Source organism: Aspergillus costaricaensis (assembly GCF_003184835.1).
Source record: "Aspergillus costaricaensis CBS 115574 unplaced genomic scaffold BO79scaffold_13, whole genome shotgun sequence".
NCBI lineage: Eukaryota > Fungi > Ascomycota > Eurotiomycetes > Eurotiales > Aspergillaceae > Aspergillus > Aspergillus costaricensis.
This window is the reverse complement of record NW_020291813.1, coordinates 855,511-873,196: the sequence shown is the minus strand read 5'-3', so window position 1 is coordinate 873,196 and position 17,686 is coordinate 855,511. Positions and strand designations below refer to the sequence as shown.

Genomic DNA, 17,686 nt, shown 5'->3' with positions numbered 1-17,686 from the left:
GCGGCATCTAATGCCTTCGGGACTGATGTGCTCGGCGCCGCCTCGTGTCCAGGATTCCCCAGATCTTCCCCCGCATTCTCCAGATAATGCTTAGTCTGCTCGGGGAGTGGACATAAACTGCGAGTTTATAAAGCCCTCCAGAGCACGATGCGGTGCAGCCGCTTGTTATTCAAGCAGGAGTGTCTAGCAGCATGGCCGACAAGAAGATCGCCGTTGACTGCATCGAGCATGCCGACCAGGTTCTGGTGGACGAGGCCGGTCGCATTAAGCGTCTCCCGGTACCAAGTGATGATCCCAATGACCCCTTGAACTTTGCGGTGTGGGAGAAGACAGGCATCGTAGTGTGCTGCTGTTGGTTCTGTGAGTCTTTCTTTCTTCAATTACGAACGTCAAGCTCATTCCCCCAGCTATCATGTCACTCTCCGTCATTGGAGGTCTGGGCTCAGTCCTGGATGTATTCTTTCAGATGTATGGCGCAGAAGGTCACAGCACCAACCAGGTTGTCTGGCTCTCCACTTTTCCTTCACTGTTTGTGGGAATTGGTAAGGTATCTTTCCCAGTTCTGTTACCATCAGCAGCTTACCGACGTCAGGGAACTACATAATCCTGCCGCTAGCCCTTGTTTGTGGGCGTCGACCAGTGATGCTCATTGCCAACACCGTTCTGCTGGGCTCGTTGATTGGTTGTGCCTTGTCGCAGAACTGGTCCCAGCATTTCGGGTTGCGTGTCTTATTAGGTTTCGCAACAGGAGCGACCGAATCGGTGTGGCAGTCGTACTTGTATTTTTTGTTGCTGATCTAACCTACAATAGCTTCTCCCCTTGATGTTGGCAGAGGTGACCTTTATCCACCAGCGCGGCACGATTTACGGCATCTACTGGGCCACTCAAAACATCGTGACGAGTCTCCTGACGCTAGCCAGTTCGTACGAAGTGGCAGCTCTGGGCTGGCGCTGGTTTTACTGGGTGTTTGTTATAACCGTTGCCGTCGGACTCGTTCTCGTGGTGTTCGCCTGCTTTGAAACGCGGTTTCAACGTCGACCGATTTTCCTGGGCGAACATGCTGTCGTTACCGACCAATATGGAGTGACTCGAGTTCTAACTGTACCAGAAACCCAAGAATATCTTGCTAGTGATGAGGGTCGTTTCTACGCCGACCTCGGTGGCGACACGCCTCCCAAGAAGAGCTACCGCCAGATGCTCAACGCTTGGCCACGCCCCTGCCCTCATCCCGTACGCAACGTTCTGCTCACCTGGTGGCAGATGCTGGAGACCTTCAGCTCGCCCGGCATTATTTATGCCACACTTCTCTCCGCTGTCATTCTAGGCGGATCCGTCGGTGTCTCTCTTACCTATGACACGGTCTTGCAGTATAATTACGGCTGGAGCGCCGCCAGCATTGGCCTCATCAACTTAGGGGGAGTATTTGGCGGGCTGGGCGGCATGCTCTACGCGGGGATCTTGGGCGACCGTGTCATTGTCTGGTTGGCCCGGCGCGCCGGAGGTGTTCATAAGCCCGAACACCACCTTCTCTTATTGATCTTCCCCGGGCTTTTGGCAGTAGCCTCGTTGATCTTGTATGGGTTCACCGCTAGTGGCAATGCCACTTGGGGTGGGCCGTTCATGGGCTGGACACTCTACCAGGTAGCCTTTGTCTCGACACTCATCCGCACGACATCGTTTGCCACCGAGGCATGGGAGAAGAATCCGGGTCCGGCGTTGGTGACTGTCGTGGGGACGAAAAATATCATTGGATTTGGGGTCAGCTATGGCTTGAACCCGATGGTGGCCAAGTATAGTTATCCGGCAGCCATGGGGATTCTGGCGGGGGTGGTGGGTGGCATTCTGCTCTTGGGGATTCCGGTCTACTTCTTCAATCCGATGGTCAGTACTTGCTTCTTCCTATTGCTCTTTCGAAAGTGCAGTCTTGCTCACTTGGATTCAGTGGAGACGGTATATCAGCCAGCAACGGACTCGGGGCCAGGGGCAGCTTGGAGGGCCGTAGTGAAGGGGATGACTGGTTTTGTACATAAGTTTCGAATCGAGGGATGTGTTTCGTTCGCTAGTAATGTTCTTCTCATTCGTATCCGCAGAATATGCAATGCCCGGGCGATACTATTCTTGAATGTTCCCTCACAAACATATCATCTCGCATCTGACTACAATTCATGGCCAGGCAAACCGAATGCTACGAATACAGACCTCTTCTAATGGCGTCTCACATGGCCAGCATGTTGAATACAGCGTTGGTAGTCGGGAAGTGGGGGATCTACAACAGCTCCTTTGGGGCATGACCGTGCATTTCGGAGGCACCATCGGCTGCTCGGTGCTGCCCGAGACCCCCGATTTGCTATCATCCGAGCACGGACACAATTCAATTTGCCTGGACTTGCAGACAAGGAAACTATCTTCTCAGATTTGTGCACTTAAGAGCTCCTGCATATGTTACAATCTTTACAACTCACAATTCAATCCATCGACCCATCCACTCATGCACAATCGCCTTGGCCTCATCCACCAGTCCCAGATCTAGCAATAGTTGGGTAGTCCCGCGCACGGCGGAGTCCACAGCCGCGGCAATCCAGCCATGGGTATACGAGGTATGCTCGCCAATAAATATCGTCTGGAACTCGGTCTGGTAGTAGGCAGGCAGGAAAATCTCTTGCTGCCCAACGAGGGGGTGTGTCCATGCGCCGTTCTGATGTTCATCAGTTTCCCAGCAGTGAACATGGGAAATTCCTATGGAGACAATCAGCTTCAATTTGACTAAAGATATTATAGACCATCATACCAGTGAATTGTTCCTCTGCGGTCTCTCCATGGATCTCCACCATGCTACGCCGTGCCAGTGCCACATAGTCCTCAGGTTTCAACGCCTGTACACTCCGCGCCGGGCTTCCGACGGCATATGCCCCAAGAACTGCAGCAGGACCGGTGCCATTTAGATTGAATGATGGATAGCACACATATTGCACCCCCGGAATGTCCACCTGGCCGCAGCCCCCGAAGATGGGCTGCTCTTGGTGCTCCCAGAAGCGAGTTTCATACAGCAGAGCGAGCTTGCAGGAGGGTTGATAGTTTGTCTCGGAGATGGCCCGGCTCAGAATCGACGAGTATCGTGGCAAATCCCACATGCGCACTTTGGTAAAGGGCGCAGCCACGACGGCATAGTCATATTCCTCGCTGCGCTCAGGGGTGATCTGGAGGGGAGAGTCGCGCCAGGTGTAGGCAATCTTGCCCGAGCTCTCATTGTACGAGAGCCCGGCCACCGCCCGCCCGAGGGTGGCCTTGTCTGTGACGTGCGGTAAAAATGCTCGCGCCAGAGATTCCACCCCCTGGTCGATGGTACGCCATTCGGTAGCCGCAAAGTAGACATCATCGTAAAATCCATCCCAAAGGGGATTGTTGGACGTGCCAGCGGCGAGGTCCACGACATCCGCATCCTCCCCCAGCGCGTACCGCATATATGCGGCCTCCGACCAGTGGTAGAACCCATCTTCCAACGCCGCTTTGTGTGCGCGGTACATATTGCGAGCAACCTCCCGGATCTTGCTGATCTTGTCTGTCTCAGCGTACTCCATGTACTGAGCTTTGGCGTCCGCAACCGCACTGGCGTTGGCCGGGGGCGGCGTGTATGCCAGCGACGAGTTGGCGGCAACCTGGGCTACAGTAGGGATTCGGCCATCTGGCAGACGAACACCGCCCGTGTCCGCCGGGAGATTAGGATTATTCTGGATCCAGGGGATAAAGTTGACTCGCAGCTCTGGATTAGTGTCGGCATTGAGCTCGTTGAGGACATCGGCCAACTGGAGGACAAGCCGCATGTCCTGAATTTGGAGCGTCTCGTTGGTATCGGCGTAGGTGATGTTCATGGGAAAGCGCATAGGCCCCAACTCCTGGTATTGGTACTGATCGGGCCGCGAATTGTTCATATAATGGGTGCGAATGCGGCCACCCAACCGATGGGTGGACTCCACAATATGCCAATTGGTCATGCCGACAGAGTTGAGCAGCAGACTCGTCATGAGTCCGGAGATGCCACCACCGAGGATGGCCACGGAGGAGTTCTTGGCTACCGACACCACGGCCTTGCCGGGTTCCTTGCCTTGCATGTACGCAACGCCGTCAAACCAAGGGCCCATCACATCAGACACATTGGCGATGCTTTTCCGACGAGCCAAGCGGGTAGCAATCGGAATGGGGTCAGAACGAGCGAGCAGGGTCAGTCCGGAAACAGCGTGGAGACAGTGGAGATGGGGCGCATCGGCCGGAGTGATCCAAACGAAGCGCTTTGGATGGGCGTCACGCGCGATGACAATGTTCCCGATCTCATGATGCCCAAGGCCAGTGTGACAGTCGCCGTAGAGCACTTTGATATGCCCTTCAAAGCTGCTGTCCACAAAGTCTAAATGAACGTTGTGCAGGGAATCCGCGGTGACCAGGCTCGGTACCTGAAATTTCAGGACTTCTCGGTCAATCTGTCTTGGGGCATGAGAGAGTGCCCCCGCTAGGCCGCTGTAGAGCAGACCCAAAACGAGGGGTGTGTACCACTGGCTATAGCGAGGCATGGCTCGCCTGGAGGTTTAGATGAGCACACACTGCCCCGAGGTCTGTAGAGATTATGCGGACTCTGCCCATGGATTTATACTGGCGACATGCCAGACTACTGGGTACTGTAAGTATCACTGCCATTATTCCTAGTCAGTACACAGCTCAGATTTCTCGTAATCCTGCATCGTGCCAACAGTAGAAGATTTCAATAATTGAGGGCTTGCATGAGTAGAGGTGTAGCGGGTGTTGTTAACTCTCATGTGTTTCTCATAATACGCCGTTCGAACGGATGTCTATTTCCAAGGCCTAATCGGGAAGCGCGGCGTCGATCTGGTCTCAATAATTGCTGCTCAGAAAGTTGCGCCAAAAGCCAATCATCGACAGCCACATTGTGTCTGATGCAGATGGGTCGATGAGTCTAATTTGAGCTGGAACGAATTGCCTTTGACGACACTTCCTAGGCAGTGTTTATCCTTATCTAACGAGGTTCATTGCATGGGTCAGGAATTACCTATAGTAGAAACTCAATGAGGTAGTCAAGTAATGAACTTCCGTACTGTCGGGTGCTTTCCTAGTAACGGAGGCGGTAGGCACCTGCTGATTTGGGCAGGGTGGCAAGGTGGCAAGATGAGTAGAGGTTCCCGCTGGTCCCTTCCTCTATGATCCTTAGTTAGTTACAACTAGTTTAGTGTAATTGTTGAATGTAACCAGTTATTATTTCATTCAAATAGTTATATATTTAGTAACCAGACTGGGGCCTTGTGAAATCTCTAAGAATCTAGTAATTAGTAATAAGCAGAGAAAAAATACTGGCTGTGGTTAGGATAAGTACTAAGTCTTCAGATACTAGAGATATTTAGATATATAAATTAAAAAGATTATATTAATCTGTTTGAGAATCTTTATTAGATATTTAATAAATTAATATTTATTATAAGTCTAAAGAGTAGTTTAACTTCTATATCTGGTTAGATAAAGACTATTTTTAGTAGAAATATAAAAACAGATATAATATTCTGTATAAAAGCAGGATTTTCTTATTTATATTTATATTTTCTTTTCTTATTAATAAATATTAATAATATTTTATAAATTAGGGGCAGAATAATATTTATTCAGTTTATTTTTATTAGTAAAATTAATAAGAATATTAATTTATATATTAACCAGTATAAGTTAATGTGGTTATTAATAAGATTATTAAATAAGAACTGATTAAAGATAATTATTATTATCTTAATAATTAAATTTTAAAATGGGGCTCTCAAATATATTAATATATTAAAAGTAGAGATATAAAAGAATTAATAAAGATTATCTGAATATCTTAAGATATAGTTTTCTTTATTAAAGAAATAAAAATTAATTAGAAATATTATAAAACAGATTACAGTACTGAGGCAGAAATAATATACTTTTAAAAAATATATAAAAGAGATATTAGAAATCAGCTATATATTATTATTAAGAAAGTATAATTTATTAATATTAATAATTATTAATACTTTTATTAAAGATTTAAATTATAAGAATATTAAGAATATTCTTTATATAGTTATCAGGAAATAAATATGTTAGAAGAAAAATATCTTATTAAAAAATATAATTAATATTACTGAAGATATTATTAGAGATAAATTTAAATGTAAGTAAATTACTAATATTAAAATTAAAGATAAGAGAATAATTAACATATTAAAAAATATTATATAATATTTAAAAAAGATAAAGTTATTACAGGACCAGAGATTCTAAGTTAATTAATTTTAGTTATTATAATAATAACCTGAGTAGTAATAGTAGATTTCTACTATTATTTATTAAGAGTAAATAATGACTAGAATCTGTTATTATTATAATAAAATAAGCTATATTTCTTTTATATATATTAATAAACTATTACTGATTACTAATTAAAAGTAAATTAAAAATAAAATATAAATAAGATATTAACTCCAGTAGAATTTACAGAAACTAGAGACTCTGAGTAATAAATCTTTTATTAATAATAATTTAAATAATAATAATATATTAAAAAGTAGTAGAGTAGATTTTAATTTAATTATTATAATTAATTTTACTAACCAGTAGAATATTAGATTAAATAATACTAATATTACTACAGACTTTAATAATTAAAGAGTATATAAACCAGCTTTATTATTATTATTCTTTATTTTTATATTATTAAATTTAATGCCGTTCAGCAGACAAGTAAATTTTATAAATATTAAGAATCCTGGAAATCAAGATTTATAGAATAAATTCTATTATATTATTATAAAAAATTAATATATAGATATTTTTCTAGTAGAAGAAAAGCTTGGAATATTAATTTAGTTATAATAAATCTTTATAATTAAAAAGAGCTTAAGAGCTAACTAGCAAGGTAATATAAATAGTAATATATAAAATATAATTAAATTATTAGAAATCTTAATTAAAATTACTGATACTCCTATTAATACTATAAAAGATAATATAATCTAGATATAAAAATAATATATATAAAAATTAGATACTGAGTTCTTCAATTTTTGGAAAATATTTAATAAATTAAAGATTAAGATCTTATTAATTTAATTATTTAATTTAGCTCTGTCAGCGAGAACAGAAATATTAAAGTTAATAAAAATATTTTAATAATTGAAAAAAATAGAAATCAGATTACAGTTATAAATTAAAAAATAAGATAAAAAAAAAGACTTATTTTAAAACTATACATATCCAGTAAGCAGGTATGGATTATGAATATAATATTATTAATTAAATAAATTAATTATAGCTAAGATAAGTTAGAAAGTAATATAAAATTTAATAATTATATATAGTCTAAGAATCTAAACACTTCAGCTCTGTTCTTTATTATTTTTATTATTTAAAGTATAACAGGTAATAATAAGTTAAAAATTATAAAAATATAATTTATACTTATTAATAATAGATCTATAGCTAATTTAATATTCTGGTATATTATTAAAAAGATAAGAATAAAAGTAGTCCTTATCTTAAGTATAAATAAAGTTATCTCAGGAAAAAAGATAAAGTTCAGAACTCTTATTTAATTAATAATTAATATTACTAGAATAAATTAAATTATTAAAGTCTTTATAATAGACAGTACTCCTGGATTTATATTATTTTTAGAAAAATATTAGATATATATAGTCTAGCTTATTAATAATTATAGAAAAGAGATCTATTTTATCTTATAGAATAATAATCAGTATACTCTATTATAAAAAAATCTTAAAATATAATTAGTTTCTTCTGGATCAGAGGAGATAAAAATTAATAATATCTAGTTATTAATTATATTATCAGATAATAAAAAATAACTTATAAAAAAATACTTTAAAGAAAAGAATTTAAAGGCCATGAAAAAAAAGATATTAAAAATAGTTTATAATATTCTAAAAAAGATCTATAATACTGATTCAGATTTATTAGAATAAGATAATAATAATATTATTTTTAAGTTAGAAAATTAAGTTTAGTTAATAATAATCTGGAGCTACTAACTGGAAAGTTTAATCTAGAAAGACTATATTAAGTTTATAAAATTATTAAAAAAGAGATTAAAGAAAAGATAGAATATCTAATAATAAAAAAATTTTCTAAGTTTTAAAGGTCTTTGTGCCTAGACAATCTAAATATAATAAAATAATAAATATAAAAAAATTAATTATTAATTAGAGATATAGTTCAAGCCCAAGAATTATACTAATAGAAAATAATCTTACTAATATTTTATATATAGAGAGATCTATTTATTATAAATATTAGAAACATATCTATTATAAAATTAATAATATATTAAATCTTTATATATCTATAAATTTAATTAAAAATATTAAAGTTAGTTCTATACAGCTAGAAGAAAATTAAATAATAATAAATTAATTTTCTATCTATAATAAAGATTTATATAATAAGAGATTATATATTACTATAATCAGTTAAAATAAAGTTTTCTCTAAAATTAAATAATACCAGGCTAAGAATGGTACACTAGTTTATTTTTTTAAATATAATAATAATAAAATTAAATTATTCTATGAAATATATTAAACTAATATTAATAAAAATAACTAGAATTGAATTAAAGATTTTTTTTAAAGTAAATATAATTAATAAATATTAAACTATACTACTAGCAGAGGAACATATATATAAAACAGTTTTTAGTATTATATATAAATAATATTATTATTTAAAAATAGATCAGAGATTAACTGGTATTCTAATAATTTATATAAAATTAAAAAATATTATAATAGAAATTATTCTAGAGTCTAGTAATAAACTACTAATTTCTGAATTAGATCTAAAGATAAAATTTAATTACTTTATAAATAATAATACTGGAGGAATAATATTAATTAAGAATTTTCTTAATTTCTTATACTGCTAGTATTTTTCTTGATTAATATAAGCTAGATTAATTCTTAATCTGAAAAAGATAATATTCTTTATAAAATAAGTTATTATTTTAGATTATTAGTATATTAATAATAAAATTTATCTATTTGCAGATAAAATAGTTATAATTAAAATCTAACTAGTTCTGACTAATAAAAAATCTTTATTAAGATTCTTAAATAATCTTCTGTTTTTTTAAATTTATATTCTAGAAAAAACAGATTTGATAAAAGTAATAAAAAAGATATTAGTTTATAAAAAAAAGAAATTAATAAGATAATTAATTATATTTAATTAAAGCTCTGAATAATAAATAATATTTAATAGAATTAAAAAATATCTAGTATATATTATTCTTAGTAAAAGAAATCTAATAATCTAATATTATCTAGTAATAGATATCTTAAACTAAGATCTAGAAAAAATATTATTTCAGATTTATAAAGTTTTTAAGAAAACAAGAATAAGCCAGAGAATATTAAAAAATAAGAAACTAATAATATTTATATTATTTATCTTGATAACTATAGAAATCTGGTATTATATAATAAAGAAGGAAATCTTAATAATATTAAAATATTTAGAAAAGAGTTATTAGTTAGTAAAAAATTTAAGATTCCTGATAATATTATACATGGATTATACTGTGTTAAAGAGTATATTAAAAGATTTAAATAATATAAATAATTAAATAATTAGATAGTAATACTGTTTATAAGAATATAATTTAAAGATAATTTATATTTCTAGCTAAATATAGATAATAGTAGATAGATTTTTAAAATTATTATATTAGATAATAAAAACAGAGATAAGCTAAAAAACTAAGTTTATATTTCTATTATTTACTCTTAATGGGCCATAATAACTGTAAATAAATAGAAATTTAGTAATTAAAAAATATTAATAATATTCATAATATTTAGCTATAATAGAGTAGTTGCTTAGTTTTATAAAAAATAAGAATTTTATTAAATAGTTTATTTTTTACAATGACTAACTTTGTTATTAAAAATAAAATAAATAATAATTATAATATATTATACCAGACAAGGTAAACAGATTACTAGGAATATTATATAATATATATAGCTATTTCTTGATCAGGATTATATTAAAAAAAATAATTAATAAAATATACTAGTCTAGCTGATATAAAAATATTAAAAAATATTATTAATTATATTATACTTATTAAATAATAGAACTGAAGTTATTACTATCACTACTAATTAAGATAAATATGCTAGAACTGATAATACTTTAAAAATTAAATTATATTAAATTATTCTTCCTGCTTACGCGTCAGAAAAACAGTTATATTATTATTAGAATTAATTATTTTAATTAATTTATAATTACAGAGACAGTTCCAAAAGCTATAATAAAATAAAATTATGATTTTATATACTAATAAGTTATAGTTTATTTTAATTAACTTTTAATAATTTATACAGATAATAATTTATACTTTATAAAAAAGAAATTCTGATCTCAAATTCAGTAGTAACAGATTAAATATATATTAGTATTAATAATAATTCTATAGTTAATAAGACTAGTTAAATAAATAATTAATTTAATTATTAAAAGATTATAGATAATAACCTTTAAAAGTTTTATTAATACTTGGAATAAATATTTAGTAATTATAATTTATATTATTAATATAAGAGTTATACAGCCAAGCAGCTTTATACTAGTAGAAGTATTATTAAGCTTCTAGCTAAAATTAAGATTATTATCTTTTAAAAACTAAATTATTTAATATCTTGTTAAATAGTATTAGCATAATTTTTAGCAGTCTATAATTATACTAGAAGCTGTATTAAGAATAATATTTTTAAATAAAATTTATAAATCAGTAGTATTAGAATAAAATCTATATTAAAATAATTAGAAAAGTACTATAGAATACTGAATAAGGAATTTAGTATTAATATAATATATAATAGTTAAAAAGAATAAAGAAAAGAAGCTAAATATTTATTAATTAAGATCTTTCAGAATTAATAAAATTTCAAGATATAAATGCTCAGTTATTTTATTAGAAATAAAGACTAATCTAATATTAGATTAATATTATATTAATTATTTAAAGCTTTTCCTGATAAGAAAAAAAAAATATTATTAAAAATAAAAAAGTTGGCAGCGAAGAGTTAGAAATATTAAAAAAATATTAATTTATTAAAAAAATAAAGTTATAAAGTAAGATAATAGTAAATAAAGATTAAGACTATATCTCTAAGTAAATATTATTTTATTTAAGATTTCTTACTTTATTGCTATCTATTATTACTTAAATTTAAATTTTCAGATAATATTTTTATATTTTTATTAACTTATTTATCTTATTACAGAAGCTATTAATACTTCTTACTTTATAATTCCTTATTATTATCATAATTTCTGATGCTGGAGGGAGACTGAATAAATATTTATTTAAAAAATTAAATAATATTTTTTAATAATTCTTGGCTTTACTTAATAAAAAATCTAATTATAAGAATTTATTATCTTTTATTAATTTATTTAAAAAGAATAATTCTAATCTAATTAAAAAGAATAAAAGAAAAGAATATATATATAATAATACTTTATAATCTGAAATAAAATAAAAAAAGAAATTAAAATAAAATACTAGTTCCTACTTAAACAGTTTAATAGATAATATTATAAATATAAATCTAAATATTATTTTTATAAAAAAATAATTACTGGTAGCTATTTATTAGGATTAAAGTATTTAGAAGAGATATATGAATTATTTTTAGAAATCTATAAACTATATTTAGATAAAGTATTATTCTTTGATTTTTAGAGAAAATAAAAAAGAAGAGTTACTACTATCTTAATATATTATTAATAATTTAATCCTAAGATAAAAAGTAGTCTATAATTATCAGTATTATTCAGATAAAATTATATAACTAGATAGTAATTAACTAAGAGTTATTTCTATTTATAATATAATTTATAATCAGGATAATAAATTTATTATTATAAAAAAAACTCTGGAACATAAAACCCGCAGGCTTAAATAAATTATTAAAAATAAGATAATACTTAATATTTTAGTCTAGGATTTATATAATATAGAAAATTAAGAAAAAGCTAAAAAATAAGCTGTTTAAGAAGACTTAACTATAAAAAAATAATATAAAATAATATTAGAAAGACTAGTTATAGAATAAGATTATTATATAAAAAGAATTACTGATATGAAGGCCTGGATAGATATTAAGAAACTAGAATTAAATTATTATATTAAGAAGTTAGAGAATTAAATCTATATTATATAATAAATATTAGTAATAATTTAGAATATTACTACAAAATTATAAGAGCAGATTATTATCTTAGAAGAATAACTAGCTTAAAATTAATATTTATAAGTAATTATTATTATATTATATAAGATTAAAGAGTTAAATTTAAATAAAAATAATAATTTAAATAGCAGGAATTCATAAAGCTAAAGATTATTAAGATTAATTACTATATTAATTATATTTTAGTATTATATCTTTATTCTGATTCTAGTTAATATTGTGTTTGCTGTTAGCTAATCTATTAAAGAATTAGAAGAGAAAGATACTGTCAGATGTTTTTCTAGTAATAGAAGTAGTAGATATCTGCTGATTTGGGCAGGGTAGTAAGATGGTAAGATAAGTAGAAGTTCTTACTGGTCTTTTTCTTCATGATTCTTAGTTAGTTATAACTAGTTTAGTGCAATCATTGAATGCAACCAGTTATCGTTTCGTTCGAATAGTTACACAGTACCCGAAACAGAATACAGTCAAATCAATTGCCGTTCTCCATTGCTGATAGAGCCCTCTATGTAAGATGCTAACTGAGCAGGTGCTTCACCGTCTGAAATAGAACATGGCCCCAACGCCTTTAAATTTTACAATCCCGCAAAATTCACATACTTTTCCAACACGAGCTACGAAGTATTTAGGTCATCGCTGCATATACCAGGTCAAGCATATACAGTACTCAAGTTCGGCGAGAGGCCGATTCAACAGGGTGGATATATCATATTTACGTATCAACTGACCAGTCTACGGAGCCACGATGGCCCGAACCACATCCCGCAAGTCCCCTTCTATGCTGATGGCCAGCTGCGCGGCAGCCAACTCCCCAGGAACCTGCACAGCGTCGCCCAAGCCCGCGCGCACCAGTCGTACACGTCCATCGCCCTGCTCGACTAGCTCCTCATTATCCCACCGCAGCACCCCTGGTGTGGAGAGGCCGACTCCCAGCTCAAGAATGACTACGTTTCGTGTCCAATCCGTGAGGAAGGCCTCACGGAACTGGTACCATCGCGTTTCGCCGGGAGCGAAGGGTCGCTCGTTGAACCAGTTTCCTGCCCGAACACATATCGACATAGCGCCACCACAGAAGGGGCATGTCGGAATCTTGTCCTGCGCAGTTACGGCCTGGGTGTGTGGATCCAGATGCGGCAGGACAGCGTCAAGATAGGGGGCAGATGGGAAAACGGCATCCGGACGGCAATTTTCTAGACATTGCAAGAAGGCATACTGGCCCTGGGGGGTGGAGAGTTGCGCTTCAGGCAATCCATGGGCTACAAACAGTCCATCTGCATTGGAGGTGCGTACATGAACCCGATCAGGTGAGAAACGCGATGCCAGCCATTCTAACAGGGAGGTATAGAGGGACGAGCGGGGCCAGCGACGCACCATGGCTAGATGGGAGAAGTAAAATCCCCAACGGACGCTCTCGGACGGCCAATCGCGGTTGGTGCGGCCAAAGGTGTCATAGAGCCGTCGCAGCTGGTATTGTTTGAATGCCGGGAAGTGGCGATCGAACAGAGTAGTCGAGGTATAGTCGAGTCCGGTGGCCGCTGAGATGCCGGCTCCGCAGCTGATAACAATGGTATCGGCAGCAGCCAGCCAAGCTTTGGCTTGGTTGAGCGAAGATCCATGGACCTGGGGAGGTGGCACAAGCGAGGGAGCTGGATAGTGCATTCCCTTGAGCGTCTGTTGATAGACAGTCGTGTCCGTGTCGGTGAAGGTGTTGAAGATGATGTTGGTAATGGAGGTGTGCAGACGGCGCCGCAGCCAGTCAAGTACCACTCTCGCGGCAATGGCTGCAGCCTCCTCCACGGGGAAAGCGAACAGTCCGGTCGAGATGCCACAAAGAGCAATGGTCTTGCCCTGAGGGTCCGATGCAGGCAGGGATTCTGCGACATCCAGGACGGCCATGTAGCATTGCTGCAGCTGTTGTCGTTGGTGCGCAGTAGGCACAGGCTGTTCCCCATTCAGTTGGGGGCCCACGGTGTGAATCACGTAGGGAGTGGGCAGGCAGTAGCCTTTGGTGGCACATGCCTGACCGACAGGCAAGATGCGCTGGCCTTGGGACATCTGGTGAAAACATTCTTCGCGCAAGCGGGGACCTGCCCGGGCGTGGATGACATTGTCCAAGCATCGATGGGCCGGCTGAAAACATCCCAGCATTTGCTCATTGGCCGGATTAGTGATGGCAGTGACTCCATCTAAGGTGGTAATGTCTCCTTGCCACAGACGGAGCGTGGCAGGAAGAGGCTCTGATGATGGAGTTGGAAGGGCCGGAATGGAAGCAGCGTCAACAAGAAGGCGACTGGCACGCTCTTCCAGCAGAACCTGATCGATCCCCTGAAGTAAGGAGGGTGTAAGAGGTTGTCGAGGATGTCTAACACAGAGCAGCTGCTTCATAAGACGAAGTTGGGCCCATGAGTCCATGGATTCGATGGAGGCGATGTCATGCTGGTGATGGTGGCAGACAGAAGACCTCTGAGGGGAGAAGTAGTGGGAACCAGCCAGCAAAGTCTGCAGGACTGACGGTAGTGTGCCAGCCATGACTGTGAGCAAGGTAGAACAAATATAGTAGAAGATCCATCTCGAGAGAATATTTCATTTCAAGTTCACGGAGGATATTGAGGGTCCTTTTGTAGGTCTCTTTCCCACATCTGTTCGCCTTGACCTAACTCTCCATAATATTTTGTATGGGGTGGGTTTATCCGATTTGTTGTGTTTCTTATGTTTGTTCTGTTTGTCATCTACTGTTTGTGACATTTGTACTGTTTGTACAGAGTAGCCGGGACATATTTCCATAAGGGGAATGTGATCTTCACTAGCCTAATGGGGTATTCCGCAGTGATGGACCCCAAAAATATTCAGAATTGATAATCAGCATTAATGAAGCAACGATGGCTGACGGCAGCATTTACACCTCATCGACATTGATCTCTCTTCACTCTCCATATTATAGCATATTATAGCTTGATGGAATAACCGGCGACAACATCTATTATCCCCGGATACGATAACTCCGGTATCCGATCTTATCTCCACCATTCATGTCTAGGGGACGACAGGATGACATTCAGCAATGATCGTGATGACCCTACCGCAAGGAGACATCATACAGGTTGTCATTCCTCTACATACTCAGGAGGCGTTCCTCGTGTTTGCTGGGTCGTGCAACCATGATGCAAAATTTCTGTGCCTCCTTGTGAATAATGGAGTCCATCGTAATTCCGTCTATGTTTCAGTCCCACATTGAAGAATATATACCATTTCTATCGAACAACTTCCTTCAGCCCTCCGTGCCCCACTTGAAACGAGCCAGGCCATAGATACATCCAGACCGTCAGCATACTGGAGCTTGGGGCCGAGATTTTCGTCTGTTTGAAACTTAAACCCGCATGCGGAATTACGACTGGTTACTAGTGACTAGTTAGCCTGCGGGGCCATGGCTGTCAGCAGTAGCATCGCCCCTGTCAAGCTCTCTCAAAGAAAGTCAAGCAACCCTCATCCCATGACGGCATCCAAGAGCATCTGGAATGTCAGAGCTCGTTCGTCGTGGAGCCACGGGTGAGGATCGTCGGATGCGAATCTCTCATAGGAGGGATCGGTTACACCACTGCATTAGTGTTGAGACCGAGCCAATACAACCCCTCATTGCTGCAGTTGGCCTAATATCCATCCATTCCCTTATATTAAGCCCGTCACCCATGTCTCTTTTGACCTTGATCATCAGTCCTCAGAACCCTCTAATCTCACTCTACTTGATTTAGTCGTTCTCATCATGTCTCAATCTATCCCCCAACATCCTGGACAGCGGGAGAACATCGAGACTCGCCTTTTCATTAACGGCGAGTTTGTCCCCTCCCTCTCCGGGTCCAAGTTCGACCTGTACAACCCGGCCACCGAGGAGCTCAGTGCCTCGGTCTATGAAGCCGGTCCCGATGATGTCGACCGCGCTGTTGCGGCCGCCAAAGCTGCCTTCCCAGCCTGGTCGGAAACGGGAGCCCTGCAGCGAGCCCACTTGCTGGAGAAATGGGCCGATCGTCTGGAGGCATGCGCTGATGAGATCTCCTATCTTGATGCCATTTGCATGGGCAAGCCCGCATACAATGACCGTAAGCTCATTCCCTCGTCATCCCTATTGTACAGACATGCCTAACTCGTGACCAAAATCCAGACTTCGGTCGTTTCATGGCCCAGTTCGTGCGGGTATATGCCGCCAAGGCCCTAGATATCACCGGCGAATCCTCCCTGAACACCCCTGGCTTCGTTAATGTCAGCTTGCGCCAACCCTTTGGCGTGTGCGGTGCTATTGTCCCCTGGAACGGCCCCGTGGTGACCATGATCTTCAAGGCTGCCGCAGCCTTGGTCACCGGCAACACCATCGTCATCAAATCTTCCGAAAAGGCCCCTCTGAGTTGCCTGGTGGCTGCTCGCTGTGCCCAGGAAGCCGGCTTTCCTCCGGGTATCTTCAATATGCTCAGTGGATTCGGTCGCCCTTGTGGTGAGGCCATCGCCCGTCACATGGAGATCCGCAAGATCTCCTTCACCGGTTCAACTGCCACGGGTCGCGCCATCCAGAAGATGGCCGCCGAATCGAACCTCAAGAGTGTCACCCTCGAGCTGGGCGGCAAGTCCCCGCTAGTGATCTGGGACGATGCCGATCTGAGCAAGGCTGTTCCGGCTGCTGCCATGTCCATCCTCACAAACTCCGGCCAGGTCTGCGTTGCCAGCTCGCGGGTCTATGTACATGAGGCCATAGCCTCTCAGTTCCTTGAGCAGCTCAAGACCACCATGACGGAGATGGGCAAGAGTGGTCACCCGCTCATTCCGGGCACCACGCGCGGCCCGCAGGCCGATGCTGCCCAATTTGCGCGCGTGCAGGGCTATCTGGATCTGGCAAAGCAGGAGGGTGTCTCGGTGTACTTGGGTGGTGCGCGCGAGGGCGACAAAGGTTACTTTGTGCAGCCAACCATCCTGAAGGATGTGCCGGAGGAGTCGCGCCTGATGAAGGAGGAGATCTTTGGTCCCGTGGTGGCCGTCAACACCTTCACCGACGAGGAAGACGTCATGGCGCGCGCCAACGACTCCGAGTACGGACTTTATGCTAGTGTCTACACACGGGATATCTCACGAGCGCTGCGAGCGGCCAAGAAGTTCGAGGCGGGTACCGTGGGGGTCAACTGCACCAGTCCGACCATGGCGTTTGACATGCCATTTGGGGGCTGGAAGGGCAGTGGAGAGGGACGAGAGCTGAGTCGGTATGCCACAGACTACTGGACCGAGCTGAAGTCGGTGTTGATCGCGTTGTAACTCATGTGTTGATGTTGTAACTATACTACTGTTTCCTGAGAATAGGATCCTCTCTACTCGTTAACTGACAACGTCTGAGTGCTGGAATATA

General features: G+C 37.9%; 4 protein-coding genes across 4 annotated transcripts; 2 read left to right on the top strand and 2 right to left on the bottom strand.

Moving 5' to 3' along the window:
* Positions 1-191: 191 nt before the first annotated feature.
* Positions 192-2,003, top strand: BO79DRAFT_264256 (MFS general substrate transporter; the record flags this gene model as incomplete). The annotated part of the gene is made up of 5 exons (XM_025686769.1): positions 192-360; positions 408-542; positions 593-762; positions 812-1,882; positions 1,944-2,003. The coding sequence occupies 5 exons, from the start codon at positions 192-194 to the stop codon at positions 2,001-2,003; spliced, it is 1,605 nt and encodes a 534-aa protein (XP_025540527.1).
* A 431-nt stretch (positions 2,004-2,434) lies between these two features.
* BO79DRAFT_264251 (flavin monoamine oxidase family protein) lies at positions 2,435-4,566 on the bottom strand (the record flags this gene model as incomplete). Its single annotated transcript, XM_025686768.1, has 2 exons — positions 2,435-2,737; positions 2,790-4,566. The coding sequence occupies 2 exons, from the start codon at positions 4,564-4,566 to the stop codon at positions 2,460-2,462; spliced, it is 2,055 nt and encodes a 684-aa protein (XP_025540526.1). The 3' UTR covers positions 2,435-2,459.
* Positions 4,567-13,035: 8,469 nt separating this feature from the next.
* On the bottom strand, positions 13,036-14,715 carry BO79DRAFT_146200 (ganglioside induced differentiation associated protein; the record flags this gene model as incomplete). The annotated part of the gene is made up of 1 exon (XM_025678445.1): positions 13,036-14,715. The coding sequence occupies one exon, from the start codon at positions 14,713-14,715 to the stop codon at positions 13,036-13,038; it is 1,680 nt and encodes a 559-aa protein (XP_025540525.1).
* Positions 14,716-16,026: 1,311 nt separating this feature from the next.
* On the top strand, positions 16,027-17,679 carry BO79DRAFT_245072 (aldehyde dehydrogenase family protein). The gene is made up of 2 exons (XM_025685440.1): positions 16,027-16,397; positions 16,460-17,679. Exons 1-2 carry the CDS (start codon positions 16,064-16,066, stop codon positions 17,593-17,595), a joined length of 1,470 nt encoding a protein of 489 aa, XP_025540524.1. The 5' UTR covers positions 16,027-16,063; the 3' UTR covers positions 17,596-17,679.
* The last annotated feature ends 7 nt before the right edge of the window (positions 17,680-17,686 follow it).